The 27,097-nt window shown below is 37.9% G+C and overlaps 3 protein-coding genes across 5 annotated transcripts in view; 1 reads left to right on the forward strand and 2 right to left on the reverse strand.

Annotated features, from left to right (window-relative positions):
• Positions 1–3,215: 3,215 nt before the first annotated feature.
• pdk1 (pyruvate dehydrogenase kinase, isozyme 1) lies at positions 3,216–12,729 on the reverse strand. Of its 2 annotated transcripts, XM_084725147.1 has the most exons (11): positions 12,242–12,728; positions 10,943–11,084; positions 10,770–10,841; positions 10,490–10,674; positions 7,287–7,382; positions 7,106–7,183; positions 6,880–6,959; positions 6,686–6,784; positions 5,563–5,673; positions 3,922–4,035; positions 3,216–3,831 (listed from the first exon to the last, which is right to left on the reverse strand). In XM_084725147.1, exons 1-11 carry the CDS (start codon positions 12,348–12,350, stop codon positions 3,691–3,693), a joined length of 1,227 nt encoding a protein of 408 aa, XP_084581273.1. In that variant the 5' UTR covers positions 12,351–12,728; the 3' UTR covers positions 3,216–3,690. The 2 variants fall into 2 exon arrangements, with proteins under 2 accessions (XP_084581273.1, XP_084581274.1); XM_084725148.1 differs by lacking the exon at positions 5,563–5,673 and having other exon boundaries at positions 12,242–12,729.
• A 1,145-nt stretch (positions 12,730–13,874) lies between these two features.
• LOC146322974 (uncharacterized) lies at positions 13,875–17,541 on the forward strand. The gene is made up of 3 exons (XM_084725149.1): positions 13,875–14,876; positions 16,065–16,912; positions 17,077–17,541. The coding sequence occupies exons 1-3, from the start codon at positions 14,195–14,197 to the stop codon at positions 17,233–17,235; spliced, it is 1,689 nt and encodes a 562-aa protein (XP_084581275.1). The 5' UTR covers positions 13,875–14,194; the 3' UTR covers positions 17,236–17,541.
• A 1,786-nt stretch (positions 17,542–19,327) lies between these two features.
• Positions 19,328–27,097, reverse strand: part of itga6a (integrin, alpha 6a) — a 31,538-nt gene continuing 23,768 nt past the window's right edge. The window contains exons 15-26 of one of the 2 annotated variants that reach the window (XM_084725151.1): positions 26,775–26,937; positions 25,891–25,959; positions 25,727–25,806; positions 25,557–25,634; positions 25,369–25,471; positions 23,979–24,155; positions 23,758–23,847; positions 22,890–22,997; positions 22,687–22,785; positions 21,705–21,830; positions 20,946–21,071; positions 19,369–19,507 (exon numbers count right to left, since the gene is read on the reverse strand). In XM_084725151.1, coding sequence (XP_084581277.1) covers positions 20,964–21,071; positions 21,705–21,830; positions 22,687–22,785; positions 22,890–22,997; positions 23,758–23,847; positions 23,979–24,155; positions 25,369–25,471; positions 25,557–25,634; positions 25,727–25,806; positions 25,891–25,959; positions 26,775–26,937 — 1,201 coding nt within the window. In that variant the 3' untranslated portion in view covers positions 19,369–19,507; positions 20,946–20,963. Of the gene's footprint in view, positions 19,508–20,945; positions 21,072–21,704; positions 21,831–22,686; positions 22,786–22,889; positions 22,998–23,757; positions 23,848–23,978; positions 24,156–25,368; positions 25,472–25,556; positions 25,635–25,726; positions 25,807–25,890; positions 25,960–26,774; positions 26,938–27,097 lie in introns of both variants that reach the window. The other variant, XM_084725150.1, reaches the window with a different exon arrangement.

Raw genomic sequence — 27,097 nt, forward strand, 5'->3', positions numbered from 1 at the left:
CGTGGTCTGTTTGCTTCCTCTTTGCTTCAGTTCATTTGCATTTTACAGTGAGCGCCAGTCACCTGCAAACTGGCACGTTTCATGTATTGATATGCAGGTGGAGGTGGGACCAAGTCATTGTTTTATAAAGGCACAAATCCACTTTAACATGCGTCAAATATTGTTTCGGTGTGTTTGGGCCTTAACTCTCAAGTCTCTGCACTCAAGTCTCAAGTTGCGCCTGGTGATTTTTAGTGTTTTTAACAAGCAGAGTTCTACATTAGTGTTTGTCTGCACTTTCCCAGTCGCGCATGTGGGTCAGAAATCTACTTGCCTGAAGTCAGTTTTTCTTGCCTCTGTACAAATTGTTTAATTTATTAACAGTTATCACACAACAAAGACTTCAGTTTATTGTGATAATATACAGAGGAAAACACCTTTACTTCACTCTCAGAGATTCTTGACACAAATAAAAACCTGTTTGAAATATTTATTTTCACTGAACATGACCCATACAACATAGCTGCATTAGTGTAACATGAAAAATATGAATTATAGCTTATTCAACAGCTATCCAAATACTGTATTTTGCTGTCTTATTTTGAAAGTGAAACAACCAGGGACCAAAATCGGCACCAGACAGATGCTGGTCAAATATGCAAGTGGCTGGTAGGTTTTATGATATATTCACCAGCAGAAAAAAACAAACAAAACAAACCCAATCATAATCTATTGAGTGGCTGGTAAAGTTTGAACAATAACTTGTGTCCAGGGTGCAAAAATTAATTTGTGGTCCATCAGCCAAATGACAAGTCTGGTGAGAAAAACAGTTCATCATGTTTCACATTTGCAGCACCTTGTGCGCAACTTAACGGAGAGTTTAGGACAAAAACTAAATATGCTGCAAACCCGTCAATACTTTTTTTTGATCACTTAATGCTTGTATACATCGCTCAAGTGAAGAAGAAAATGCCCTGAATGAAAACATTTTAAGACTTAAAACAAGCAGCAGCTAATTGTAACAAGTTTTCCTTTTCTTACAAAGTATCGGACTTCACGCTGAACAGGAGAGATGACAGAGAGAACTGTTCAACTTTCAGCAAAATAAAAGCAGCTACGCATTTCAGGAGAAGCTTTAAACCAGCAAAGCAAAATGTAAAGACAATTTATCAATACAAACATAGTGCATTCCTTAAAGGATGAGTTCACCCAAATTACAACAACATTTTTCCTCTTACCCCTACCGGCATCTAACCATGTAGAGAGCTTCAATCATAGACAGATACACAGACGCCACATCACCGCCATACTGGACAGGGCAAGACTGACCTGTGAACAAATACTTTTAAATGGGTACATGGTAGGGCTGCACGATAGTGGAAAAAAACTGACGATCGCGATATGAAAAAATACTGGATTTTTTTTTTTTTTTCGGATCGTATCACGGTTTTGAGTCACGGATCGGATCATTTTTCGGATCAGCAAAAAAGAAAAAAGTGGTGGCATTAGGGTTAAATTATTTTTAAAATGCACTTGTCTTTGATCTTTGTCTGTCTGTAATTATCACCATAGTTATGTAATGTAATAATAATGATAATAGTAATGATAATGGTAATAATATTAAAAGCTTCAAACTTATAGTGCTGTACTATGTATACACTATACATATGTTAGATCATTATACACTGTACAGTATAATACACAACTAGCTCTGTAGTCTGCCTCAATGTCCCGCCTACGTACATCGCGATGACGATGCTCAAACGATATATCGTGCAGCTCTAGTACATGGTGTAAAAAGTTTGTTTTTTTTCTAACCGACTCCATGTAGATCATAAACCCCTGAACGACTCGTTGAAATAGGTTAATAACTATCATAGTGCTTTTTATACTCGTATTTGTTCACAAGTCTGTTTTGCCCTGTTCAATATGGCTGCCATGTAACACAGCGACAAAACCAAGCGATCAGTTTGCTTTCTTTGTTTTATATGTCTGGTTTTAAGTGGTGAGGTTATGTGATTTCCTATACTGAGAGTTACTTTCTAAAGACATTTTCCCACGTGACCTGACGCAGGTTTCTACATGATGACAATGCTACAGTTTTGATGGAAGGGCAGGCATCAGTCCTCTAACAAGCGAAAGCGGTTTTTTTTTTTTTTTGTTTTTTTGTTTTTTTTTAATGGCTGAGTGGGAGTTTCTACGTGGAAAACAACACAGATGCAGGGATGCAGTCACCGATAAAGACACCGACACGTCCATTTCAAGCCTGAACTCGTGTAAGACGAACCCTCAAGTTACACAAACAGTCCTACAGAGAGGTTAGGTGACTGTGTGGTTTTCAGGGGTGGAAGTAACTGATTACAAATACTCTGATTTACTGTAATGAAGTAGTTTTTTGGCGTACTTATACTTTTATGAGTAGATTTTCTTGTCTCTTTTACTCATATTTAAGTATTTTTAACACTGTAACTTAGTGACTTTTAAAATCATAGTCAAGTACTGAGTACAATTTGAATTAATATGCAAACCTTTCATCTGCATTTTAGCAGCCAATAAGGTGAATAATTATGGCAGAAAGGAAAAGAAACGTGGAAAAGTATTCGTGTTTTGAGACTTTTGCCCCTATTAGACCTGGATACCAAACTTCAATACTTTTTTGGCACCAACTGCTTTAATACTATTGTGAATCAAAAAATGGCTTGTCACTTAATACCAAATTTCAACAGCTTTGGAGTAAATCTCCAAGTTGTGGTTTGTTTTTTATGCTTTGTTTTTATACAAAGGTGCTGAAACATAAAACAGACAACTTAAGTTTAACCACATTGTGGTAAATAGGGATATATTTTTATGTTAAACTGCTTCAAGTGTATAAAAAGGAGTTGAAAACTCCACTTGTAATGTAAAAAATTGGTATTGAAAGTATCACTACTGCTACCAGTATCGAATATTTTTCAATAATATCCAACCCTAATGCCTATTCTGTTTTCTAAAATCTAAAATTCAGAATTTCTAAAAAATACAATTTGTCATGTGTTTTTCATGGTGTCTGGAGCAGCCAGAGCAGACAAAATGTTCAAAGGAGCGCGGGTCAGATATATGGTCTGAAAAGTCTAAAAGGAAGTCTGGAATTTTGAAACGGAAAATGTGCAGGAACCCTGAGAACAGAAATGACAAGACAGGTGTGACGTCATTTAGAAACAGCACCGTCGTTACAAGGTCTGTCCACCGGAGACAGCTCGGGACATTACTGCAACTCTTTAATAACCGCAGTTCAGGGATTCTTAAAGAAAATGTTTGTTGACTATGTTAACAAAAAACAACATGTTGTTGTGAGGATTTTTTAAAACTGAAATATAGTACACATATATATATATATGTATATATATACATGTAGTAGTCTGATAATAGCTTAAAAAAATCCAGTATTGGTGGTCTTGACTTTCAACAGCAGAGACCTGGTCCTGATTCATCTCTAACATTAGTACCAGTAGGAGTATGAAGGAAAAATGTTTTTTAATTGAGGGCTGCTGCTCTCCAAAATCTATCATTGTACACGAAATATATGGCACTAAAACTTGTTCTATTATTCTTTTCTTTTTACTTTTCTGTAAAAAGAGAACAGACCATTACACACACACACACACACACACACACACACACACACACACACACACTCACACACCTCTCGCTTCAGGACCGCAGCCATTCAGTCTAGAAACTGCGAAATGTCGTCATGTCCTTGGGCTTGTTGCTGGGGACGCACCAGTCGTCGGCCTCGTGGATCGTCTTGTAGTGTTTCCAGGCGGACTTGTTGTACACGGGAAGCCGCTCGATGGACTCCGTGGAGAGCGCCTGACGCGGGATTCAGAGAGCAAAGTTAACAGCTGGATGACGCGCACAACCTCACACTGTCACACGCCGTTAATGGAAAACTCAGGTTACCCGAATGTAGATCACAGCGTCGGTTCCGTAACCCTCCAGAGAGTACAGCTTCAGGTCCCCTTGAAAGTAGCGCGCGTACAGCCGAGAGATGGGCAGCCCGTACCCGTAACCAGCCTGGAGAAAAACACAGCAGAGGTCGTTCCTCCAACATCAACACAACCAGGACACTGTGAAGACAGTCAGACACTGGAACAAGCTGAAGACACAAACTGACTTTTTACTGTGAAAGCGTTTTATTGCCTGATTTTACCAGCGTTTTAAGTTTTAATTGTTTTGTTTCTTAAAAATGTTTTTATTTACCTTTTCTTACCTTTTACAGAATATTAGTTTCATACACCAATTATTTTTGTTTTATTTTAAAACCTGATGATTTTAATTTGCTGCCTTTGTGAAAACACTTTATAACATGAATTTTGACGTGTGTTTTATAAATGAAAACTATTATTATTATACTATCATTATTATTAGTAGTATTATTATTTATTGTATACATATTACATAACCATAAGGACGAATAGCAGATGTATTTGTTACAAGAAGATCATCTCATACAATTGAAAGCTTTGAAAAAAGCAAGTTATTATTTTTTTGCCATCTACTCTTTCAAAGGTTAAGAGTGAACTTCTTAACTTTTCAGCCAACTTGGACAAGAAGCCTGTGGATTAAATCATAACAGACACCAAGCAAACTTCATCCCTATATGAAGGCAGTCTAAATGTGGTCAAAAACTCTAAATGTTTAAATCTTTACTCCAGTTAGTACGGCTTGGTGATACAGCTGAACTCGGTATTTCAGTATTGAGAAGAAGATGGTCCCTGTATGCAAATAAAACTGATATTCTCCTCTGAGGTTTAAGTGGTAAATTTATGAGATTCAGAAACTGACCGAGCACACAAAGAACCTGGAGGGCAATAAGTGCTGACACGGGCCTTTTTATATCACCTTTATATCACCTTGTCATACCAGGACAGCACAAGTGTGTCATTAGTAACAGCGATGGCTGCATTCCATTTAGGTGTCCCAGTTCCACATCTCGTGACGCAATTCAAAATGTCTGCTGTGAAGAAGGACCTGGTTACATCACCGATTCGTCGAGTTCAGTGGACGATGGTTTTTGCAGTTTTCAACAGGTTAAATTTAAGACTCTTTCAAAACCTGTTTCATGTCCACTCTGGCAGAAAAAGTATGTTTAGTAATCTCTTTAGAGCTGTATCGATTAATTGATTAACTGTCAACTGTTTGATTAATTGCCTACTATTAATGTTTCTGAGTCATATATTAAGAAAATAAAAGTCAAATTCTCTGATTCCAGCTTTAATGTGAATATTTTCTGATTTCTTTACTCCTCTATGACAGTAAACTGAATATCTTTGGGTTTTGGACAAAACAAGATATTTAAGGACCTCATCATTTTCTGATATTTTATGGATATTTTATAATCATCTTAAATTGCAGCCTTGAATCTCATTAATTAATTAATATTAAATAATCTCCTAATGATCTCTTCCAATCTCGGTTTTGTTTTGTAGTTGTTACAGCGTGATCAATGCATTTTTCTTTAAAAGTGAGACTGAAGTTAATGCAATTTTATAAAAGTCACATGTATCCACATTAGTATTGATCGACGTCAGAAACACTGACCAGAGGAGCAGCGCGGGACCCGTCGATGCTCGGCCGAGGAGCTGTGGAGTACGTGTAGGTAAACAAGCGGTCGATCTTACGCAGCGGCACGCCTCCTCCACGATCACTCACCTGGAGAAGATTATATGGTCTGAACAATTCAAACAATCCAAATATGTTGCTTTAAAGGGTAAGTGCAGTGTTTTTTCAACCTGCATCCTTATAAGTAACAACTGAGCACAAGTATTTTTGATATTGGTCCAGTACTGAAGCTGACAGGAGTAAAACTAAGCTACAATATAGTCCATCCAAGCAACTGTGCATAGTACGTCCATTAAAAGTGTTTTGGGGGTTTTTTTTGCCACTGACAGGCTCAGATAATTATTTCAAGTGCCTGACAACATTATGAAAAGGATGCCTACAGAGACTGAGCTAAAACTAACCAGACTCCATTTGTAAAACTGAAATGTTAACATCGTAAAACACACTTCAATCAAACTTGACAGAAACAAAATAAAATTCACCTAAAACTCAAATTACCCGAATGTATGGGTAACTGACTTTGGGGTAATAATATGGGCAATTGAGAGTGAATTGATTCATCTTTTTGCTCTTCCAACAATCACCATCTGTAGCTGTTTTTGTCAAAATAAACTTCTAATTCACAGAGTTAGGTGTGAAAATATCAGGAGAGGAGCCACAGGAACGGATTGAACTGCACGATGTTTCTTTTGACCGAACAGCCAGAGGTGGTGATTGTTGGACCAGTGGTGCCAGAACAGTTTTAGTCAAGTCTGAAAGAAGATAATGACGTTAAAATTATAGTTTTGCAGAGGTCTGGTTTGTTTGGAGAGAGCAATAAAACAGCTGTTTCTGGTTGAACAAAAAGGATCTTCCTCTTTAACAAAAGGTCTCTCTCTGCAGCGATCCTTTCCATAATGTTGTCAGACACTTGTAATAACTGACTGTGGCAAAAACAAGATATTTTAATGGACATAGTTGGATGGTCCAGTTGCCCGGAGGGATAACGCTGTAGCTTAGTTTCACGGCTGACAGGCTGAGTTAACCTTTAACATTTTCACTGGTGAGTTTTGGTTAAAAATAAAAAAAAAGAGTGGATCACTGGTGCGCGCAGCAGATTTACCTTGACCGTCAGATCTTCAGTTCCCAGAGCGACCTGCGCGTGGATAGGAGGATACTCCAAGGCATCGCCGTATAACTCCATGGTGGCTCTCATGGCGTTCTGCGATGATGAAAGAGCGCATAAAAGCAAAAGTTTTTTCCCCGAATGATTCACAAAGGAGAAACACAACAAATGAAAACGTAGAACTGTCCTACCTTAAAAAGCTCAAACACCATGTGATACAAATGAGACGGAACGTAGACCATAGTGATGGGTTTTTCTTGCTCTTCAACGGCTAAGACAAACAAGTGAGCAAAGATTAGACTTTAATTGGATCAGATGTGGTTTAATCAAGCCAACAAATCTGCATGCTTGCAATGTGTCTGTGTCACTTTGTCTGTGTACTTTTTTTTTCTTCTTCCTAATATCTAATCAGATTACCATTGAATTCCTCCATCACCAGCTCAGGAGAGTTCATGTAGTAACGGTCACAAAGGTTTCGGGCATTTTCATAGGCATCTACGAGGAAGAGATTTGTTTTCAGGAAAGAACAGAGTGAACCTAAATAACTTGAAAGACTCTGTCACGGCACGTTCCTCATAAAACATTGCGACAGCCTCACCTTTAATAACCTCGCTGACACGACAGTGTGGATCAATACTGCCGATCTGTTTGGGATGTGCTGGGTTCACCTTCACCTTCCCACCAAACAGGAGCGCTGCAATACAAACAAATGTGCGTGCAGTAAGTGTTATTTCAGTTTACATTTGTGCAACTGCTCCATAAAGAAGCGTGTGTAGGGGAGAGTTGTTTTAATTGCACCGCAAGTTTTCTCTTGCTATGTAAATGTCATCATGGTATCATCATATCAGCATGTGGTCAGTGAAGTACTAAACATCTCTGAGAAACATCAGCAGGATTTATCCACTCTGCAGGGAATGACGCCTGAAAAACCTGTCTAGAAATGTCTAAAATGAAGCTCCAGGGCTATTTTTAGAGTACAAAAGTTGTGTTTGTGTGTTGTAAAGCTAAAATCCACACTGCTGTCTACATGTTTCTGTTTGGTCTGCTCTGTAAGGAACGCCAAAACATGTTCGAGACCAGCAACTCATTTGCCCGAAGGGAAGGAGCTGTACTGGCCAACAGGCTGATCTGTGGTCAGTTTATTCTAAATCAGATTAGAGGTATGTAGTACTTTTTTATTACATGGCTTTGTTTAACGCTCAATTCTGATTGGGCAATTACAGTATTCTAAAGTCTGTTATTTCAGTATAACAGACCATTGCTATGAAGGAGAGGCCATTGCTATGGGCGCAGTTCTAATCATGGACTCTGGAGGAGCAATATGATCATTTTTAAATCCTTAAAATCATTTTAAAATGACTATTTTGTGTCTATTTTTTATATTGGTAGGTAACCATGCAATAAGCAGGATAACGTACAGTGAGCAGGTCATTATTGTGAAATAAACCCCTTCGGGACGATTCAAGACCCCCTGTTTCACATTGGGATCCTGCATCACCCTGTTAGGATTTATGTCGCAGTAACAACCTGCTCACTGTACATTATGCCTTATATAACCTCCATCAGTTATATTCACTAACTCCTCCAAGGTGTGATCGTAGTACTTGCCAACACACAAATGTGCCACTTGGTACAACCATTAAGTTCTGATTGCATCATTATGTTTTATATATTGTCTGATAACATCCATGGCATGAAATCAACATAAAAAACAGTTGTTTAACTGAAATCTTGTTGGATTTGCCTTGAAAACTGTTTGTGTAATGCTGTTTTTTTTTTAGCCATGTTACAACCACAGCTCACACTGTTACAATTAAGACTCACATGCGATTCACTTCAAACATCAGACAGTGTCTATTTTAGGCTAAATTCCTCACAACTTGTTTTCTCTTTTGAAAAATTTTGAGTGGTTTATGGCAGCAGACGTACGTAGGCGGTTTGCCTGAGTATATTAAATATGTAGGTTAAACAAAATCTGAGCAAAAGAGCAAAGAGTGAAAACTGTAGTGACTCTCCTCTACTGTCTGAAACCTTTTAAGATCACAGCCGCAGCCAACCTGCTGGTTTTCCTGCCGTTCAGCACAATGAGGACAAACAAGAAACATGAGGACATCTCGATAAAACAAACAAAACCATGAAAGTACCGAAACAAGATTTACAGGGTCATGATGAGATAATGAGAGAGAACACGCCAAGGCCGAAATCAAAAGACTGACACAGAACATGTAATCTATACTGTATGTTTATGATATAAAAAAGTCAACAATGTCTGCTGTTGTTTCTGTTGATTTACTGATTTTGTAATGAACTTTAAAGATACTACAAGGAGTTTTTAACTTGTTATGAAAAAGTCTCTGCTGCCTCTATATGACCTAAATAAGTTAAAAGACCTTCAGCAAGAAGATCGTCTATTTCTATACAGTTATTCTTACTGGCTGCCACCAGGTCAGACTTTCTTCAGATGTAACCAGTCTGTGTTTACATTTTCCCCAAACAAAGTTACACTGATGTGGAGCGATATGACCAGTTAAAATGAAGCATTTTTATTTAGATAATTTTTATTTTCAACATTTGTGGTTATTATGGTGGAAACGGTACAGCTTTTGTCCACAGGGGCCTCCAACATTAACACAACACCAAAGTTCCTTGTTGTAGCTTTAAGGGAAAAATAAGAAACAACATTGACAAGGGTTTTTTTTCTTTGTCGTCTGAAGCTTTAAGAGTTTTAGCTTCCAGATTGAATGTGGGACACGAGATAAAGACTGCAAGTATGAGAAAGAAAGAGAACTGATTCACAGACTGATGCTGATAAACAGAAGTTTTTTTTTACTCATTGTGCTCATTGAAAAGCCCTGATACACTGTGTGATTTGGGGATGTCTCAGACAAAAGCTGACAATCGTGAAGGAAACTTTGTTCTGTGTCACACAGTGAGACTCCACAATGGTCCATTTAGAGCTTTGCCAACCAAAGACAGCCTGTGTTAAAATGATCATATATGACCCAGGTTTACAACCAATCAAAACAGGGCGTGAAATGACACATGACACAGTGGCTGACATGACACTGTACACGGCAGCGTGATGATGACGTTTTTATTTTTTGTTGCATTTTGAAAATAGGATGATGAAAGATAAAGTGATTAACTGTTTAGTCATCTTTAATATTATTTAATTATTCAGCGAGGATTTTGATAAATAATTAATTGTTTAAGTCTTTTTTAAAGGAAAAGATTTGCAGCTTTTCTTTGTCTCTCTGATAGTAAATTGAATATTTCTGGGTTTGGGGAGACATCATCATGATTTCCACTATTTTCTGACATTTTACAGACAAAGTTGTTATAATTAATCATTACATGGCTTTTGTTAAATACTTGATTCTGATTGGTCAATTACAGAATTCTAGTTCTGTATAACAGACCGTTGCTATGGACACAGCTCTGACCACAGATTCTGGAGGAGGATTTAAATCATTTTTAAACCCGAAAAATAATTTTAAAATGAACATTTTGTGTCATACTATTGATATTCTCTGGTGTCGTGGTCCTGCATCACCCTGTCAGGGTTTATTTTACTGTAACGACCTGCTCACTGTACATAATTCCTTAATTAATTGAGAGAAAAATGTACATCCACAAATGTATATTGTGGGTTTGTTATCTAGGAACGTCTCCATACCACTTTCTCATGTTCAGCATTGATACCAATACTGCAACCTTAAGTATCTGCTGATCTATAGCAGTCAGATATCATCAAAACAATAAAGAGATGATGTTTTCTGAAGCAGGAGAGAATCTACTCACTGTGCTGGTTGAGCAGCATCCTGATGGATATCCTGCTCATGTAGAAACGATCTAGAAAATACTGAACGTTCTGGCTGACAATCGGGTCTGTGCCGTACGTCTCCTTGTACTCCACAACTCCCTGAGCCATGGTGGGGATGACGTCATTGTGCCGGTTCCTGATTTTTATTACCGCGTCTGTGAAACTAAGCAAGGACACGAGAATTACAGCACGGTGTGAAAAACAAAACCGCACTAACACAAGAAATAAACTGCACAGTGCAAGTTTTAATTTACTTACTCATAAGTGACTTTCTCGTCGTCTGCATTTTTGTCTTTGAACTCAAGAATCTCCTCAAGACTTTGCATGTACCTGCATGTGAAAAAATAAATGTATTAAATCTATCCATCTATTCACAGACATCAGTGTGATGTAAGTGATAACGCAGACAAAGCAGAAGAAAACGTGCGTACCAGCCCTGGACCAGCCGGACAGATGGAGTCCTGAGTAAGTTGTCGGGCAACAAGTTGATCTCTTTCATGATGTTTGCCAACCTCACAGGCAACTCCTGTCTGAGGAAGGCGAAGGAGGTTTTCTCACATGCATTTTCTGAGCCTGAAGGGTGAAACACACACAGAAATATCAGAATAAAAAATCAGAATTGAATTAGAATATCAGAAACAGCCTGGGCTGTAACAAAAACTGAGTGACGTGGCAGTGTGTACATCATGAAGCAATATAAATTTATCTACCATAACTAGGGCTGCAACTAATGATTATTTTCATGGTTGATTAATAGGCCAGTTATTTTCTTGATTAGTAGGTGTTTCATCTAGAAAATGTCAGAAAATGCTGAAAAATGTCAAGTATTTCCCAAAGCCTAAGATGACGTCCTCAATTATCTTGTTTTGCTCGCAACATAAAGATATTCAGGTTACTATCATAAAATATATATATATATATATATTCACATTTAAAAAGATGAAATCAGAGAATTTAGACTTTTTTCTCATATTCTGACAGAAGCTGATTAATCAAGTATCAAAAGTTGCTCCTAGTATTAAGTAGAATCATAAGTAGTTCCTACATGAAACTGCTCACAACAAGGTCTGCAGATTACTTTGAGTAACTGGGTCATGATTTCTGGGAAAAGATATTAAATTGAGTTTTTTTTAAATGCACAACAAAGAACAAGTGCCACCTAGTTTCACTACACTGGAGAGAAGTCAGAAATATCTACGGCTCTCCAAAACTCTGCAACTCACATCAAAACTAGATGGATAAAAAAACACTACAGGCCAGAGGAAAAATATGAAAAATATTTCTGATTTAGCAATGAACTGTCCTTTTAAAACATCAAGCTACCTCTAAATTAAGTTTACAAAGATGTTGTAGTTTTCCTGTACTTTGGTACATAATGTTCCTTTTCCAATTGTGAAAACTACTAGGGTGGAGAAAAAACAAACAAACAAAAAAATCACATTGAAATTCACGAGTTTACAGACATTATGAAGTTCAGTGGCACTTATTTTTTTCCACATCTGGCCCTTCTAAGAATAACTAACTGAATAGGCTTATATGGTTTCATCTCCTCGGACCAATGTGAACAATCTATGAATAGCATTCATCATTTGATTGAACAGCTCACAAAGTAAAAGTTAAGGAGTGCTTTACATCAAGCAGAAGCAAAACAGCTGGAAGTCACTGCTTTAAAGAGCTGTAAATGCAGTCATACAGTCAGTGGTGTCTGTGCCGTTTGTACATCCTCTTACCGAAATCTAGAAACTGCTTCATTGACAGAGGGGAAGGTGAAAATTTGGAGTAATAGTCAATGTCCTTTCCTATGGAGACGCTGCTCCTCAGAAACCTTAAAATCCTCATCCTGACGGTTCCTGTGCTGGGTTCACTTGGCGGACGACGGTGTTCAGTCGGTGTCACAGAAAGAGAAGGTGCTTCTTAAGTCTGATCACAGGTGGCATCCGCAGCTCAGACACGCAGTTAACAGTTTAACGTTAGCTAATCTATGTTGACATTAGCCTCCAGGCTAACTTCAGCAGCTCGCAAGCACAGTCGGAAAATTAAAGTCTGTTACTGAGTGATTTGGTAAAAGGTGTGCCTCCATAATCACCGCGACGGGAAAATATTTCTAGACCGTCCTTCACTGCAGTTGCTCAACACGGAATACTTAGTGGTAGAAATGTCAACATGCACAGACCGTTGTACTAGTACTCAGTGTGCAGTTAGCTAACCCGAAGAGTCACGACGACGTAAAGATAAGACACGTCAGTACGTCTCGACTTCGTAAAGATACATTTTAAGAACTTTATTAATGAAAATGCACTTCTTTTTTTTAAAGAAAAAAGTGCCAAAAAATAAATAAGTGAATGAATAAATTAATTAATATGCCGTTGAATTTACCAAAAAAAATTTTATTATAATATTTACCCTTGTGTTGATTCTCCTATTTATTTATTTTTCCATTTAACTTAATTAATTTATGATTTTATTCAGTTTTCAAACATATTTATTAATTTTGAAATGCATTTGTTTCTATTTTTATTTTTATTATTGTCATTCTTATTATTATTATTATTACTATTATTATTATTATTATTATTATTATTATTATTATTATTATTATTATTATTATCTCTTTTTCTGCATGTTTTATTTCCTTCTATGCATTTAGGGGGGTGTTACTCAAAGTGACAAATAAAATATACTTTATGTTCACATAAGAACACAAAGGCTACACTAGAAGCTTACGTGTGGATAAAAAGAAGGTTGAAAAAACAAGCATAAAACCAAAGAGAAAAATATTAAGAAAAGCAGATCTGATTATATTTCAAATGTTTTTTTTAAGCAATTACAAACTGTATAGTGTAATTTATTTATTTATTTTGGCCAAATCTTTAGGAAAAACACTAACAGACCATTTTAAATTTTAAAAGAGAACAATAATAATGTACATATATTAAAGAAGAATATCCAAGGTGTTATACATCTCTGTTGTTTTTACTATTTTTCAGTCCGTGTAATATTTCAATAGTAATATTTATTTTGAATTGTTGTACCTGCAGGTTCTTTTAGTCTGTTTCATATGTGGATGCAATGAAGACATTTATAACAAACAGTTCTTTTCACAATCTATTTCATTCTTTCAAAGTTAGCAAGCAGCTCGTGTTAATAGAGTGCTTTTCTTTATGTAAACTCAGTACTCTTTGGAAACGTCACCTTTATTTTTCCCTAAGTATGTATTTTCAGGCATAGAGCTGTACCAATCAAATTACGGTTCGGGTCTGATCAGGACTGTGGTTGGGCGGTGGATCTGTCAATCTCACGACAGAGGCGGGATTTTTTCTGCTGGCAGGCAAAACTCAGGGCGAAGAAACAGTCTTCGTTATTATTTGGTCCTAACAGCCGTCACTTCCTTTAGTCAACTACAGAGATGCCTGCGTGACGAAGTGAAACAAGCGGGCCACGTTTTTGCGAAGGCTATGTTTTAGTTTTATGGTGGCCGCCTGGGACAAGGTAACGGTAACAAAACGGTGGTTGACTTTATTAACAGCTAACGTCTCGGGATTCGTCGCAGTAAAGACGTTGTTTCTTCGGTAACGTCAGTTGAACCAACTCGTTTTGTGACCCGCCAAAAGCCGTGGCGCTGTTCCGCGAGGAAGTGACCATTTTGTACGTTAGCTGTTATCGATAATAACGTTAAATTTAAAATGAGTGGCGGATTCAACTTTGGTCAGGCCTCCACGGGCTTTGCGTTCGGAGCTCAGAAGCCCGCAGCCGCCGCCCCGGGCACGGGTTTCGCGATGGCAAACTCTACACCTGCGGCTTCAGGAGGGGGCTTCACCTTCGGGACTGCCACTCAGGCCACATCCAACCCCACCGGCAGCTCCTTCAGCTTTGGCACCCCAGCAAAGAGCACAGCAGCCGGGGGAGGCTTCTCTTTTGGGACCCCCGCAGCCGCCGCCCCCACCGCCACCACATTTGGGATGAGCTCGGCTCCACAAACCACCACAGCAACACCAGGCCTGACTTTGGGCTCCGCAGTAGCTCCAGCTGCGGTGTCAGGGTTCACCCTGGGTACGGGTACCACCGCTGCTGCCCCTGCGGGAGGAGGCTTCACCTTTGGGACTGCGGCTCCACCTCAACCCCAACCCGCAGCCCCATCCACAGCTCCGGCAGCATCATCAGCCGCCCCGACAGCGACCACGGCCGCAGGTGGTCTCTCTTTCGGCGGGTTCAGCTTCGGAGCAAACAAGGTCCAGGTGACCACAGCTGCGCCCCCCGCTGCTGCCCCAGGAGGGGGCTTCAGCTTCGGCACCAGCGCTCCTTCCAACCTCACCTTGGGCAGCCAGCCCCAAACCCAACAAGCCTCCACCGCTGCAACCACAACAGGTCAGTAGAGCTGTGTGTTGATAAGAATTTGATATGTTTCTATTTTTCACATCAAATTTTCGGGGGGAAAACCTGTTAGTACAAAGAATGCACTTCCATTTGAATAAAATCTAAGTTTAAGTTGAGCCTGACCGATACAGGATTTTTAGGCCAATGCTGGTATTATGATATTGATATATCTGCCGATATTCTTAATTCATAATTTAGGGATGCACTATATGGATTTTTTTTCCAGCCAATACTGATAACCAATAATTACCTTCCTTTCATGTCTGATACTGATAAGGTAACCAATTTTCACATTTTTTTTTTTTTTGAAGTTTATGTAAGCTGTAATTTATGTTCACATGAAAGTAACAAAGGCTCAGATGTAGTGAGCAAAATGGATGATTTCATATTCCACAGTTCTGACCAAAACAAATATAGTGGACATCACTATTAAAACAAAAACAAAAACAGTTGTGATTCTTCAAAACTATTCTGCTAGATCAATATCTGCTGACCGGTGTATTGGTCTGGTTCTAGTTAAGTTGGTTAAGTTTATTAATGCTAATAAAAGATAAGAAAAAAAAAGATATATAGCAGCCTTGGTTTAAAGAACACATAATGAGGCATTACTACAAATCTTTATGTATCATTGTACAGTTTTTTTTATAGTTATTTATTTTAATTGATATAGTATCACAAAATCTAATATCATCAGGCTCAACCAGGTACCCATGGTTGACACAATACCAAAAATTTGAACTTTGATGCAATACCAGTATTAAAAAAGACACTCAAACTTTTTAAATTAACATCCTACACACAGCACTTACAGAGAAAAAGTCCCTGATCGCTGTTTTTCCTGCGATCCAAATTTCAGGCAGGACAGTAAAGACTGAAATGAACTGAGATCTAAAATGAGCACATGGATCCTTTTCTTTTCTATTTTTTAAGTACTTTCAATTAGAGCTGAAAAATTCTGAAGTATGTGGAATATGATATGATGTGTACGCTCAGACATGCAGAAATGTTTACTTTAAAAATAGTGTTTTGACACACGTAATCTTGACTGAATATTGTGTCTCCTGCAATTTGAAAACTATCAGATTTTAGTATTGGATTATTTTTAAACATGTGGTATTGAAAAGATATCAGTGCTTTTGACAACCCTACATGTATTGATATTTTCTTACACCCGTACAGGTCAGGGTGGAGGATTTGGGGCTTTTGGGGTTAAACCCTCATCAACCCCTGCACCCCCTGCCTCCACACAGGCAGCTCCAGCCACAGGCCCGTCTCTCTTCACTGCAACTATCCCTTCAGCAGCTGCTCCTGCTACCACCACTACAGCAGGTTCAGGCTTTATTTTAGGTGCAGCCGCAACTTCAGTAGCAAGCACCGCTGCTGCAACAACCACAGCAGCTGGTGGTAATAGTCTGTTTATTCTCAAACCTCTGGGGCCAGCAGCCACCACCTCCATCGCTGCCCCTACTTCTGTTGCCACAACTGCAGCCCCTGCACCAGGCGCCGCTACAACCTTCACACTTAAACCTGTGTCCGGTGCAAGTACCACAGCAACTGCTACAGCCACAGCGATCACTACAACCGCTGCTCCTCCGGTGATGACCTACGCCCAGCTGGAGGGTCTCATTAACAAGTGGAGTCTCGAGCTTGAGGACCAGGAGAGACATTTCTTACAGCAGGCGACTCAGGTGAACGCCTGGGACCGCATGCTGGTGGAGAACGGCGAGAAGATCACAGCCCTGCATAAGGAGATGGAGAAGGTGAAGCTGGATCAGAGGAGGCTAAACCAGGAACTGGATTTCATCCTGTCCCAGCAGAAGGAGCTGGAGGACTTGCTCTGCCCACTTGAGGAGTCGGTGAAAGAGCAAAGCGGAACAATCTACATGCAGAACGCTGACGAGGAACGTGAAAGAACGTACAAGCTTGCAGAGAACGTGGATGCGCAGCTGAAAAGGATGTCGCAGGACCTGAAGGAGATCATCGAGCACCTGAACACGTCCAGCGGCCCAGCAGATACCAGTGACCCGGTAAGATGAGACATAATTTTATTTATTTGCAACTCCAATGCCAAAAAAGTTGGGAAGTTGTGTAAAAGGTAGATAAAAAGAGAATGTGGTTGTGGAATGAGGTTGTCTTGTAGCGTATTGAATTAATCACCTGCCTCTCTTTTTTTTCTCTCTCTCTTCCTCAGCTTCAGCAGATCTGTAAAATTCTCAACACCCACATGGATTCACTTCAGTGGATCGATCAGAACTCGGTTCTTCTGCAGAGACGAGTAGAGGAAGTGTCCAAATTGTGTGACAACCAGCGCAAGGAGCAGGAGAAAACCTTTCGCCTAACATTTGACTGATCTGGAATAAATATGCTGACATGTATTTTGACACAGTGCTAACTTTGGATTTTGTTTTTTTCCAGTAGTCATTAAGAGGGATGCACTTAAAGGTCGAGATGCTGTGGGTGCAAAGCCAAAGCGTTCATCAACAGCTCCTCTTAATTTGCCATTTACCTCGACTGCTTTGAGTCATTTAGGGTTCCATAAAGAGTGATATTTTCAATGCAACAGCTTTTATATAGAGTAGTGAAAATGAACCTGTCCTCCATGTAAATGCTCTTCTTGTTCAAAACAGATATGATTAAATAAATCTCTTGAATAAGACTCTGTTCTGTGGGTTTACAAATAAGCATCACTGCCATTTAAATCAGCGGCAGTGTTTTAGTCAGGTTGACCTTTCTGTGTCCCTGTAACATCTGAATGATGTCAAAGCTTTGATACAGTGTGTGACTGATAGGGGTTTTTCAGTGATCCATAATGCGGATATCAAAACAAGTCATGTCACACAAAAAGTTGTGTATAATTACATTATTCCATATGTATTTATACAATCTAATATACATGGTTATTTTAGCCAGTAATGTGTCTAGATTGATTTTTATTAATGAAATAGAAAAATACATTGTTATTGTTATAATAATTACTTCAAACACTTAAGTCCATTTTTGGGGTAAAAATTTATTCTCATTTTAATTATGTTTTGTTTTGCTTTAATTTTTTTAATTTCTAAATTTGCCAGAAAACACCCGTCTCAGAAGAGAAGTCACAGCTTCAAACAATTAAAAACCCTTAAAATATAAAACTAACAATACCTACTGATAACATGGGTGTAAAAATGGACTATTTCACTTTTTTCTAAAATTAAAATACAGCTTTTACAAAAACATGATTTTAATTAGGTATAAAAAGGACCAAGGACCCTGTCTCATATCCTGTTTTTAAAAAGTTAGAAGAAACGAATGTTTTTGACCAAATGATTGAATAATTTTGCCATCAGATGCGTCTCAACCATAACATGTCAACTCTGTAACTCTTAAAGCTAAATAAGAATTAGGGTTTTAAAATGTGCATGATTACGGTTAAGATAATTTCTAGCAACTTTAAAAAATAAAATGTCCACTCATTATGACTATGCTGTGAAAAACCCTCAGTTCTCTTTAATTATTGAATGATGCATTTTAAATTAGTGCTTATTTTCGATTTAATAAAACAAAAAAAATATATAACAATAAGTCAGTGCTCCACTTGAGCCACCCAGTCAAAACAGTCTGGACTCACCCCTGTATGTGACGTCAACTCCATCAATCCACTGATTGTTAAGTTTATAGACCAAACAATCAATTAAACCTAATCAGCAGATGAATAGAAAATAAAGTTGCACAGTGGAAATCAGTGTTTAAACGTTTTTTTTAATTATTATACTTAAAAATTCAACAAGTCAGACATTTAACTTTGAATTAAATCTATAAAACATACATTTCAGAAGCTTTTCACCATCGTCCCTTTGGATTCCTCACATGGAACAGAAAGAGTTGAAGTCTTATCCAGTGACGACCTACAGTACAGTGGATGCTACCTGAATGCCACAAAGGTGAGAAGAGGTGACGTATGAAAGTGTGGAAAAACACCTCCGCTTGCATTTAGAATCAGTCGTGGTCATTTGTACATCTTTAATTAATAACAATGTACCTAAATGTCATTTCAAATAGGTTTTCTGTGGCAAAGTACTGAAACTAGATGTATAAAACAACAAAAATGTACTGATTTACATTCATATTACACTGAGCTGGATGTACCTTCCTTGCATAGACTTTAGGCTTTTAGTAAGACAATCCAACTCAACAATGACACAGTAGTAAACTTTGCCCTTTTGCTTCAGGGCAGACATAAGACTGAAAAAAAAAAAAAACTCTTTGGCTGCAGTTATTTTTTTTTACCAAAAAATAAATATACAGTGTGCAGAAGTATTTAAATATGTACAAAACTTACAAAAAACATGTCATCATCTATACAGTGTAAAAATTCAAAGATGTTACCCAACTAATTCCTGAAAAGGATTATCTACAATTTTTTTTTTAATCACTGAGCATCATGTTCATTAAATGAACAAAAGGCCTGACACTGTTCACGAGTAGCTTTCATTGTCAATCCAAGTTGTCATCCACTGCTTTTTCTCAAACGGATCAAGCTTGACTTTTCCATCTTTATACTCAGGAGTTTCCTTCTTTATCCGCACTGCGTGGTAACGAGGGACGCTGTCATCTCGCTTGGAGCGTTTGAAGAATCCACACTGGGGAGGGAGATTTCAAAAAACACAATGCGTTAGTAAGAGGTGATAAATGTCAGGAAATATTCATGCACACTGTAAACAGCTGAGGAGAGATGTGCAGGGACGTTAAGCATGCTTTGCAGTTTTTAAATGGGTCATTTCAGACAGCCAAAGCAATGACAGCCAAAAGCATCTGCAGAGCACAGAACAGTTACCAAAAAAAAGGGGGTTGGGAGAAGGAAAATATTAAGCCTGTTGGCAAGAAAATGCACTGATTTCTTGGCAAAATTCAGAGACACATATTGTACAGATATCAGAAAACTTAAGATAGGGTTGCACCAACAAAGATTAATCTAATCTAAGATTAGCTCTAATCAGAGTTAAGCATAACTAGGTTTAAAATGAGTAAATCCTGACTTAAAATTAAGCAGAGCTCTGTTGAACAACCAAAAACTAATCTCAGTTTAGTAAATCCAAGTATAACGATGTTAACCTAAATTAATTAATATGGAGAAATTTATATGAATAAATAAATAAATAAAAATAAATTTGAATCCTGTCAGGACCTAGTAGGTATATAGGAGGGGGAAAAACTTTTAGCTAGCTAAAAAGTAAAAAATAAAAATGATATAATGTTGCTAGCTTGATAAAAAGTTAACAAAATTCTACATTGATTGTTTGCTAGCTAAAAAGTAAAGAATAAACATGTTACAGTTTGCTAGCTAGCTAAAAAGTAAAGAATAAAAATGTTACAGTTTTCTAGCTAGCTTAAAAAGTTAACAAACCATTGCATTGTATGCTAGCTAGGTAAAAAGTAAAGACATTATTTTGTTTGCTAGCTGGCTAAATAGTTAACAAAGCATTATGCAGTTTGCTTCTTAGCTAAAAAGTAAAAATCCAAGCATTACTATGTTTTCTAGCTAGCAGTTAGTTAGTTAGCCTAGTTAGCCTGTTCACAACATCTCTAATTTCTCCTCCCTTCATTCAACTCAACTGGGTCGATTTTGTCTCTTGACTTTCTTTAAAGAACTTGATCATTTTTCAGCCATCTTAAAAGTTAAACGTCTTCAAGTGTCGTTTAAAGTTAATACTGGATCACTTTTTAAATCTGAGATTAAAGTTTTAGTACAATAGAATTCAATTTAATCCAAGCTAGTTTAAAAGTTTGGTGCAACATAATTTTAAGTTAAACCATGATTTAATATGATTTAAAAAAAAAAACAATCCATGTTGGTACAACCCAACCCAAGACTACTTCACAAAGATTATACACTTCAGTATGTATTTCATGTTACATTTAGGCTTAAAAGTTTCTGTGTGATGTACATTTTCCTTCGTGGTCTCAGTACAATATGTGCCTGATTGAATTTTTCTGCATTGAGTCAGCTGATTTGGCTGGAAAAGTGAGTTCATTAGTCGCTGCAGTAATGGCACTCCATGCTGACAGCTTGTTTTTTACCCCTTTTCAGAGTATAAATCAGGCCTCAGCAGAGAGTTTGTCTTTGTCAGAGGGCTGAACATGGATCTCTGCCTTGTGATATGCAGGATCGTGTTGGTCTCTTGTTGCTCTCTTGAAGAAACCACACTGAGGGGGGGGAGCAAGGATGATGAAGTGTTAAGATTGACAAACTGAAGCAGTGATAATAGTCAACAGCCGTTATGGTTTCTTCCAGCGTAACACCAGAGGAAATACATTTTATGAAGGAAATACTTTATCTGGACAGCTTTGAATATCAAATGTCAGTCATTTTTACACTTCAGTGTTTGTACAAACAAAACAAACAACATATAACGTGTTTAGTGAGCCTTCGAGGTCGTGGTAGACAGATTTTGTCACTTTCACGCATACTTTCAGGTCTTTATGCTAAGCTAAGCTAACTGGCTCCTGGCTCTAGATTCAGGCATGAGAGGGGTGTCGTCGATCTCCTGATGGGACATAGTTTTGATTCATTTATTGTCTTCCCGATGCCTTAAAATTACAAGTACAACTGTCTGATTTTTCCTTTCAATTCTTGCTTAATCTCCTTTTTTTTGCTTTCCAATTAATCACATAAATGTTTAGTCTAGAAATGTCAAAATAATGGGTACAACAGCCTGAAGTGAGGCCTTAAAAACCCTTATTTGACAGACTAAATTAAAAAAACAAAGAAACCAAAGAAAATCAGTAACAGCAAATAAAAACTAGCAAACAATGTATTCAACTGAGTTCACATTTTACCTTCCAGAGCAGAAACACCAACAAAGCCAAAATCAAGATTCCTGCAAGAACAGCCACCAGAATGATCCACCAGGGAACGCCACCGTGCTGCGCTACAGTACTTTCTGGGGTCACGGTCAGAGTCACCTGTGATGAAACATCAACATGAGGAGATAAAAAAAGGTGAGTTAGGATCAAGACAGTAAACAGGAGGAAGTGTACAGCTCCTATACTAAAAAACAAATAAAAGTACTCATTGTGCAGTGAAATGGTCCCTGTCAGTGTTTTACTGTTATACATGTTCTTGAATAATATTTTTGCTGCATTAATATGTATGTTGCATTTTATTGCTATAGCTGTTTGATGTTGTGTTAACTTTAGCCACTTTATATACTGTTGAGTAATTTAATCAACGGCAATGCATCATGATCTATAACAGACCTGGGTGAAAAATGCGGCCCGAGGGACAGATGCGGCCGACTGAAAGGTTTCATGTGGCCTGCAAGGCCATCATGGAAATACCAGAAGTTAAAAATCTAGCAAAGACAGTCAATAACATTTTGCTTATCATTAAAGCGTTATCAGACCTTTATTTTGAAAGGGGTCAATGCTCACTGGTAATGATAATGAACTGTATATTTTATATTAACCTGTAACTTTATTCACTCAATGCTGTATGTCCATGTTGTTTATGTCGTTCTTCTACTTTTGCTGTTACTATCAACGCAAACTGTATGTGACACGCATGGTACACTGTGAAGCATCAAGTTTATATCTCATAAGGGGTCCTTGGCTGAGAAGAAATGGGGACCTTCTTGTTTATTTAACTTAACAAGCAGGAGAATTCACTCCTTTAGTTTATCAGAAAAAAATCTTAAGTAACAAATAACTAAAGCAGTCATAAGAATGTACAATATTTGGCTCTAACATATAGCGAACTAGAAGTAGAAAGTTGTAAAAGATTGAAATACTCATGTAAAGTACAAGTACTTGAGCTACTTACATTAGTTTCAGGAGTTCTCAGGATCATGTTTTCAGCCTGAGCGTGAAGGACGAGCGAGGCCTTCACGACAATTTGCAGGTATGAAAGAGCAGCATAATCCTGTGTACAAACAAAAACAGCTTCTCAGGAAAAACAGTCAAACCACGAGGCATCACGAAAACACGGGTGAGACGCACAGAAACGATCAAAATACGACGCGTTACCTCAATAAAGGTCGAGTTCCAGAGGCGAGATCTCAGTTCAACTGTTGTACTGTCCACGCCCTGTAGGGGGCACTTGAGCACCACACATTTGAGCCCACCGTCACACGACTAGGAAGGAAAGAGACGGTCACACATCAAAGCAATCCCAACTTTCACTGTTTAAAAAAATGTTGAGAAAGCTCACAATGTCAAGGCAACTTCCTTCACTGGATTTTTAACTTTCAAAGTTTTGAAATGAACTCTACAGTGTTTTGCCAACTTGTAATATTTTGTTGATTTAATTTACATTTCTTCTGTAGATAAACTTGAATCTTTGAGCCCAAAAAATGTATTTCAGACATAGTCCGCAGTGAGTTGTGAACCTGATTTGTCATTATTTAGGTGCTTAAAAATTAAACGGTTAAATGGTTTTTCACTTCACTGACTTTACTTACCAGTTTCTGAAATACATTTTTGGAGGTTTACTAAGACTCAAAGATTCAAGTTTATCTAAAGAAGCAATTTATCTCAACAAAACATTATTAGCTGGTAAAACTTTTTCCAAACTTACAGGCATAATATGTAATATTTTCCTAAAAAAAAAATCATGTTCAACTTTCCTTCTCATTGTTTTGTTGCATTCAGGATGCTTTACCAAACCCAAAACATCAGTATTTGAGGTTCTGGGAACGAGACCCAACATTCAACTACCTTTCTGGTGCGTTTAGGAACTGCTTGGACAAATTGGAGTTTACCTTTAAGAGTCTGAGTTGGGCTTAAAACTAAGAAAAAAATCTATTTAAGTAAGTTGCCTTGGAGTTTTGAGTGTTCTTAACTTTTCTTATTTTTACAGTGTTTATAATGTGAATACAGCCACACAAATACTCACCAACACTTTATTTTTGCCTGACAGAGAAGACATTTTCAAAGCAGCTTTTCTTTCTCCAATCTCACGTTTTGTCCTGGACGCAGAGGACTCCTGAAAGTACATTTCATCTTATTAATTCAAAGTGGAATGAAGCAGCACAGGTTTGCTGTAACGGCTGACTTCTGGTCATTGCTGAAGTACAGGAAATAAAGGTTTACTGTAAAAAAAAAAAAAAATACTACCTGGATGTGTTTGAGAGAGTTGATTTCAGACTCTGGAGAGCAAACGATGTTCTGTGGTCCTGTTGACGTGATCTTCACCAGGTACAGAAGCCACTTCCCATCTTTGTTCCATTTGGGCCAATGAATGTGTAGCGAGGCTTTGACAGAAGACTTCAAAGACTTCCACAAGTTGTTTATCTGAAGGGGAAATCAATATGTTGAGACCTAGTTATGTCATATACTGAGACGATTACATTATATGACAGTAGGAATGTAATAATCATATAAAGAAACTTCATATCAGAAGTCATTAGTTGGGAGAGTCTTTCCCCATTTGGTGCTACAGGAGAAAATCCTGATTAAATTTAGGAATCCCATCTTATCGCACTTCATCCTATCTTGTAACTTTGTAACCGTTGTTCTTTTTATCATTGAAACATGCATTTGAACGTACAAAAAAAGGGACAATGGGAACCTAACTTCAAGACAAATGAGCCAGAGGTTTTAGTAACATCTGCAGAAAAAATGTACAACGCTGGCACAAAAGAGTGTGAGCTCGGATAGCGGATGTATCTGGCATCTATTGTGTAAGAGCAATAATCTAGCAGCCAAACACATTAAACAAGTTAGCTAACAGTACCGTTACCTCTTGAATCTAACACCAGTTCTCTAGTGCTACTGAACGCTATCGTTAGCTGCTGTTAGTGAACACTGCTGTTATTTTCTGTTAGGGAAAACCTGTTATCTAATGCTAGCTAAAACGGCCATTAGTTACAATTACTGAATTCTACTGTTATCTTCTGTTAGGAAACACCTGTAATCTAATGCTAGCAAACATTACCATTAGTTACTATTAGTGATGAGTAATGGGTTAGTAATTAGTAATGAGTTATGTGAACACTGCTGTTATCTTCTGTTAGCGAACACCTGTTATCTAATGCTACTGAACACTTTTGTTAGCAGCTGTTAGCGAACACTGCTGATATTTTCTGTTAGGGAAAACCTGTTATCTAATGCTAGCTAACACAACCATTAGTTACTGTTACAGAACACTACCGTTATCTACTGTTAGCGGTGCAATACCAGGACAATACCCGTATCTACTGTTAGCACCCACTACTGTTAGTGAGCATGTTAGCTTCTACTACAGGTGAAATGTGAACATCTGGACAGTTTAACAGTTTTCCTAAAGTTAGGAGAGTTTATTTTATATTTTTGGAAGTTAGGATGCTTGTCTAATATACTTTTCCTATCTTCAGTTAGGATAGGAACATTGACTTATAAACTTTTAATGTGTAATGGGTTTTTTCCTAAATCAGGTCCTAACCCTAACTGCCATTGTTATCAAACAGTAAAGGCAGGATCTGCAAGTTAGGAAGTTTCCTCACTGTAATGCAGTGAATAAACTTACTCTGAATGTGTAGTTAATCAAACTTCCAATCTCTTCTTCTGTCTTCATGGCACTTTCACCTTTCACAACACCTCCAAAAGAGACCTGATTAGGGCTGGCTTCCCTGTTGAAAATGAACAAAAATACATATTTTACACACTGTTGGATGCACTGTGTATTTATCTGGACTTAAAGTTTAACGCACTTACCCAGTGACCGACAATGGCAATTCAACGATAACTTTAGCCTTTACTTTAACAGGGGCAATATTTTTTTGGACACTTGTGCTGAAAGAAAGAAACACACCATTTTAGTACACTATGTTTGATTTACTTATAAATTCATAACCAAAACATAACCGAAAAGTGGCAGTACTTACGTTTGGAGCTGCAGGTCAATGTCAATCTCCGTGGTGTCGGGGGTCATACCTGCAGTACTCAGGATGATGTAAAATGTAGTCTGGTGTAAAGAAAAGAAAAAAATGTCACTCATATGTGTAGGACAGTAGCTGAGCGTCAGGATGAACATGTGACAAGTTCGTACCTGCGAGTCTCTCTTAAAAGGATTCCCGATCTCACAGTCTGAGCCGTTCTGCTTGGCAGTGCAGGTGATCTGGAAAAAATGTGAACATGGTTATTAAACCACAAATCAAAAAGCAATGAGCGAGTCAGAAAGAAGGTAGAATATAAGTATGTTAGATTGACTGATTTTTTAACATTTTAAAATACTTACTTTTTTTTTATGTCAGTGGTATTTCACTAACTATAAGGCGAAGGTTGTCAGTTGGCTGATTTATGTCCACAACTACTGGATGGATTCCCATGAAATTATGTCAAAATATTTATGATCCACAGAGGACCAAACACAATCATTAGCTACTGTTCCTAAACACTACCGTTAGCTACCGTTAGCAGAGCGAACACTACAGTTAGCTCGCTAGAACAAAGTGCTGTAAGTTTGCTACTACCACGGGTGGAAATGTGAAAATCAAAAACATAATTTTAAAACATAAAGATAGGAGAATTTATTTAAGATTTCTGGAAAGATATGATGCTTGATTGATTGACTGATTTTTTATATTTTAAGTATTCTTACTTTTTTGTCAGTAGCAACTCATTAACTATGGCAGTGGTTGACAATCGGTTGATTAATGTCAATAACTATTGCTTGGTGCAAATATTTATGATCCTTAAAGGACCTTATCATTAGCTACACTATAGTGTTTGCTAACAGTAGTATTTGCTAAGAGTATATTGTAAGCAAATACTACTGTTAGCAAACACTATGGTAGCTAGCTGTGGTTAGCTAGCTACCATAGTTAGTTAGTTAGCTACTACTACAGGTGGAAAAGTGGTGAGCACAGATGTTTATGTTTAATCACTGTAACACCCACATCACGTCACTAGTGTATGTAAATTCGTCTTTACCGTTGTTTGATTTGAGCGGACTCCAGAATACGACAGCGTATCGGGGAAAGTTCCCACCAGCTTTGCCTCGTAAGCATCGTCTCCATTCATGTTTTTGACTGTCACGTGCAGAGCCAAGTCCTTCCTCTCGTAGTTCAGATAAAACACAGGGATGTTTTTCTTTCTGCAGGTACACAAACATAACAGCTCACTTCAGGCTGAGCCTCATGGTGTGTTGTCTCATCACTCATCAAGCTGGTGTGACGAATATTTTATTCAACCATCGCTGACTTACACATCCAGCAGACACAGAAGTACAACAGTACAACAAATGTTTTTACATT

Source organism: Lutjanus erythropterus, chromosome 8 (assembly GCF_056507025.1).
Source record: "Lutjanus erythropterus isolate fLutEry1 chromosome 8, fLutEry1.hap2, whole genome shotgun sequence".
Lineage (NCBI taxonomy): Eukaryota > Metazoa > Chordata > Actinopteri > Lutjaniformes > Lutjanidae > Lutjanus > Lutjanus erythropterus.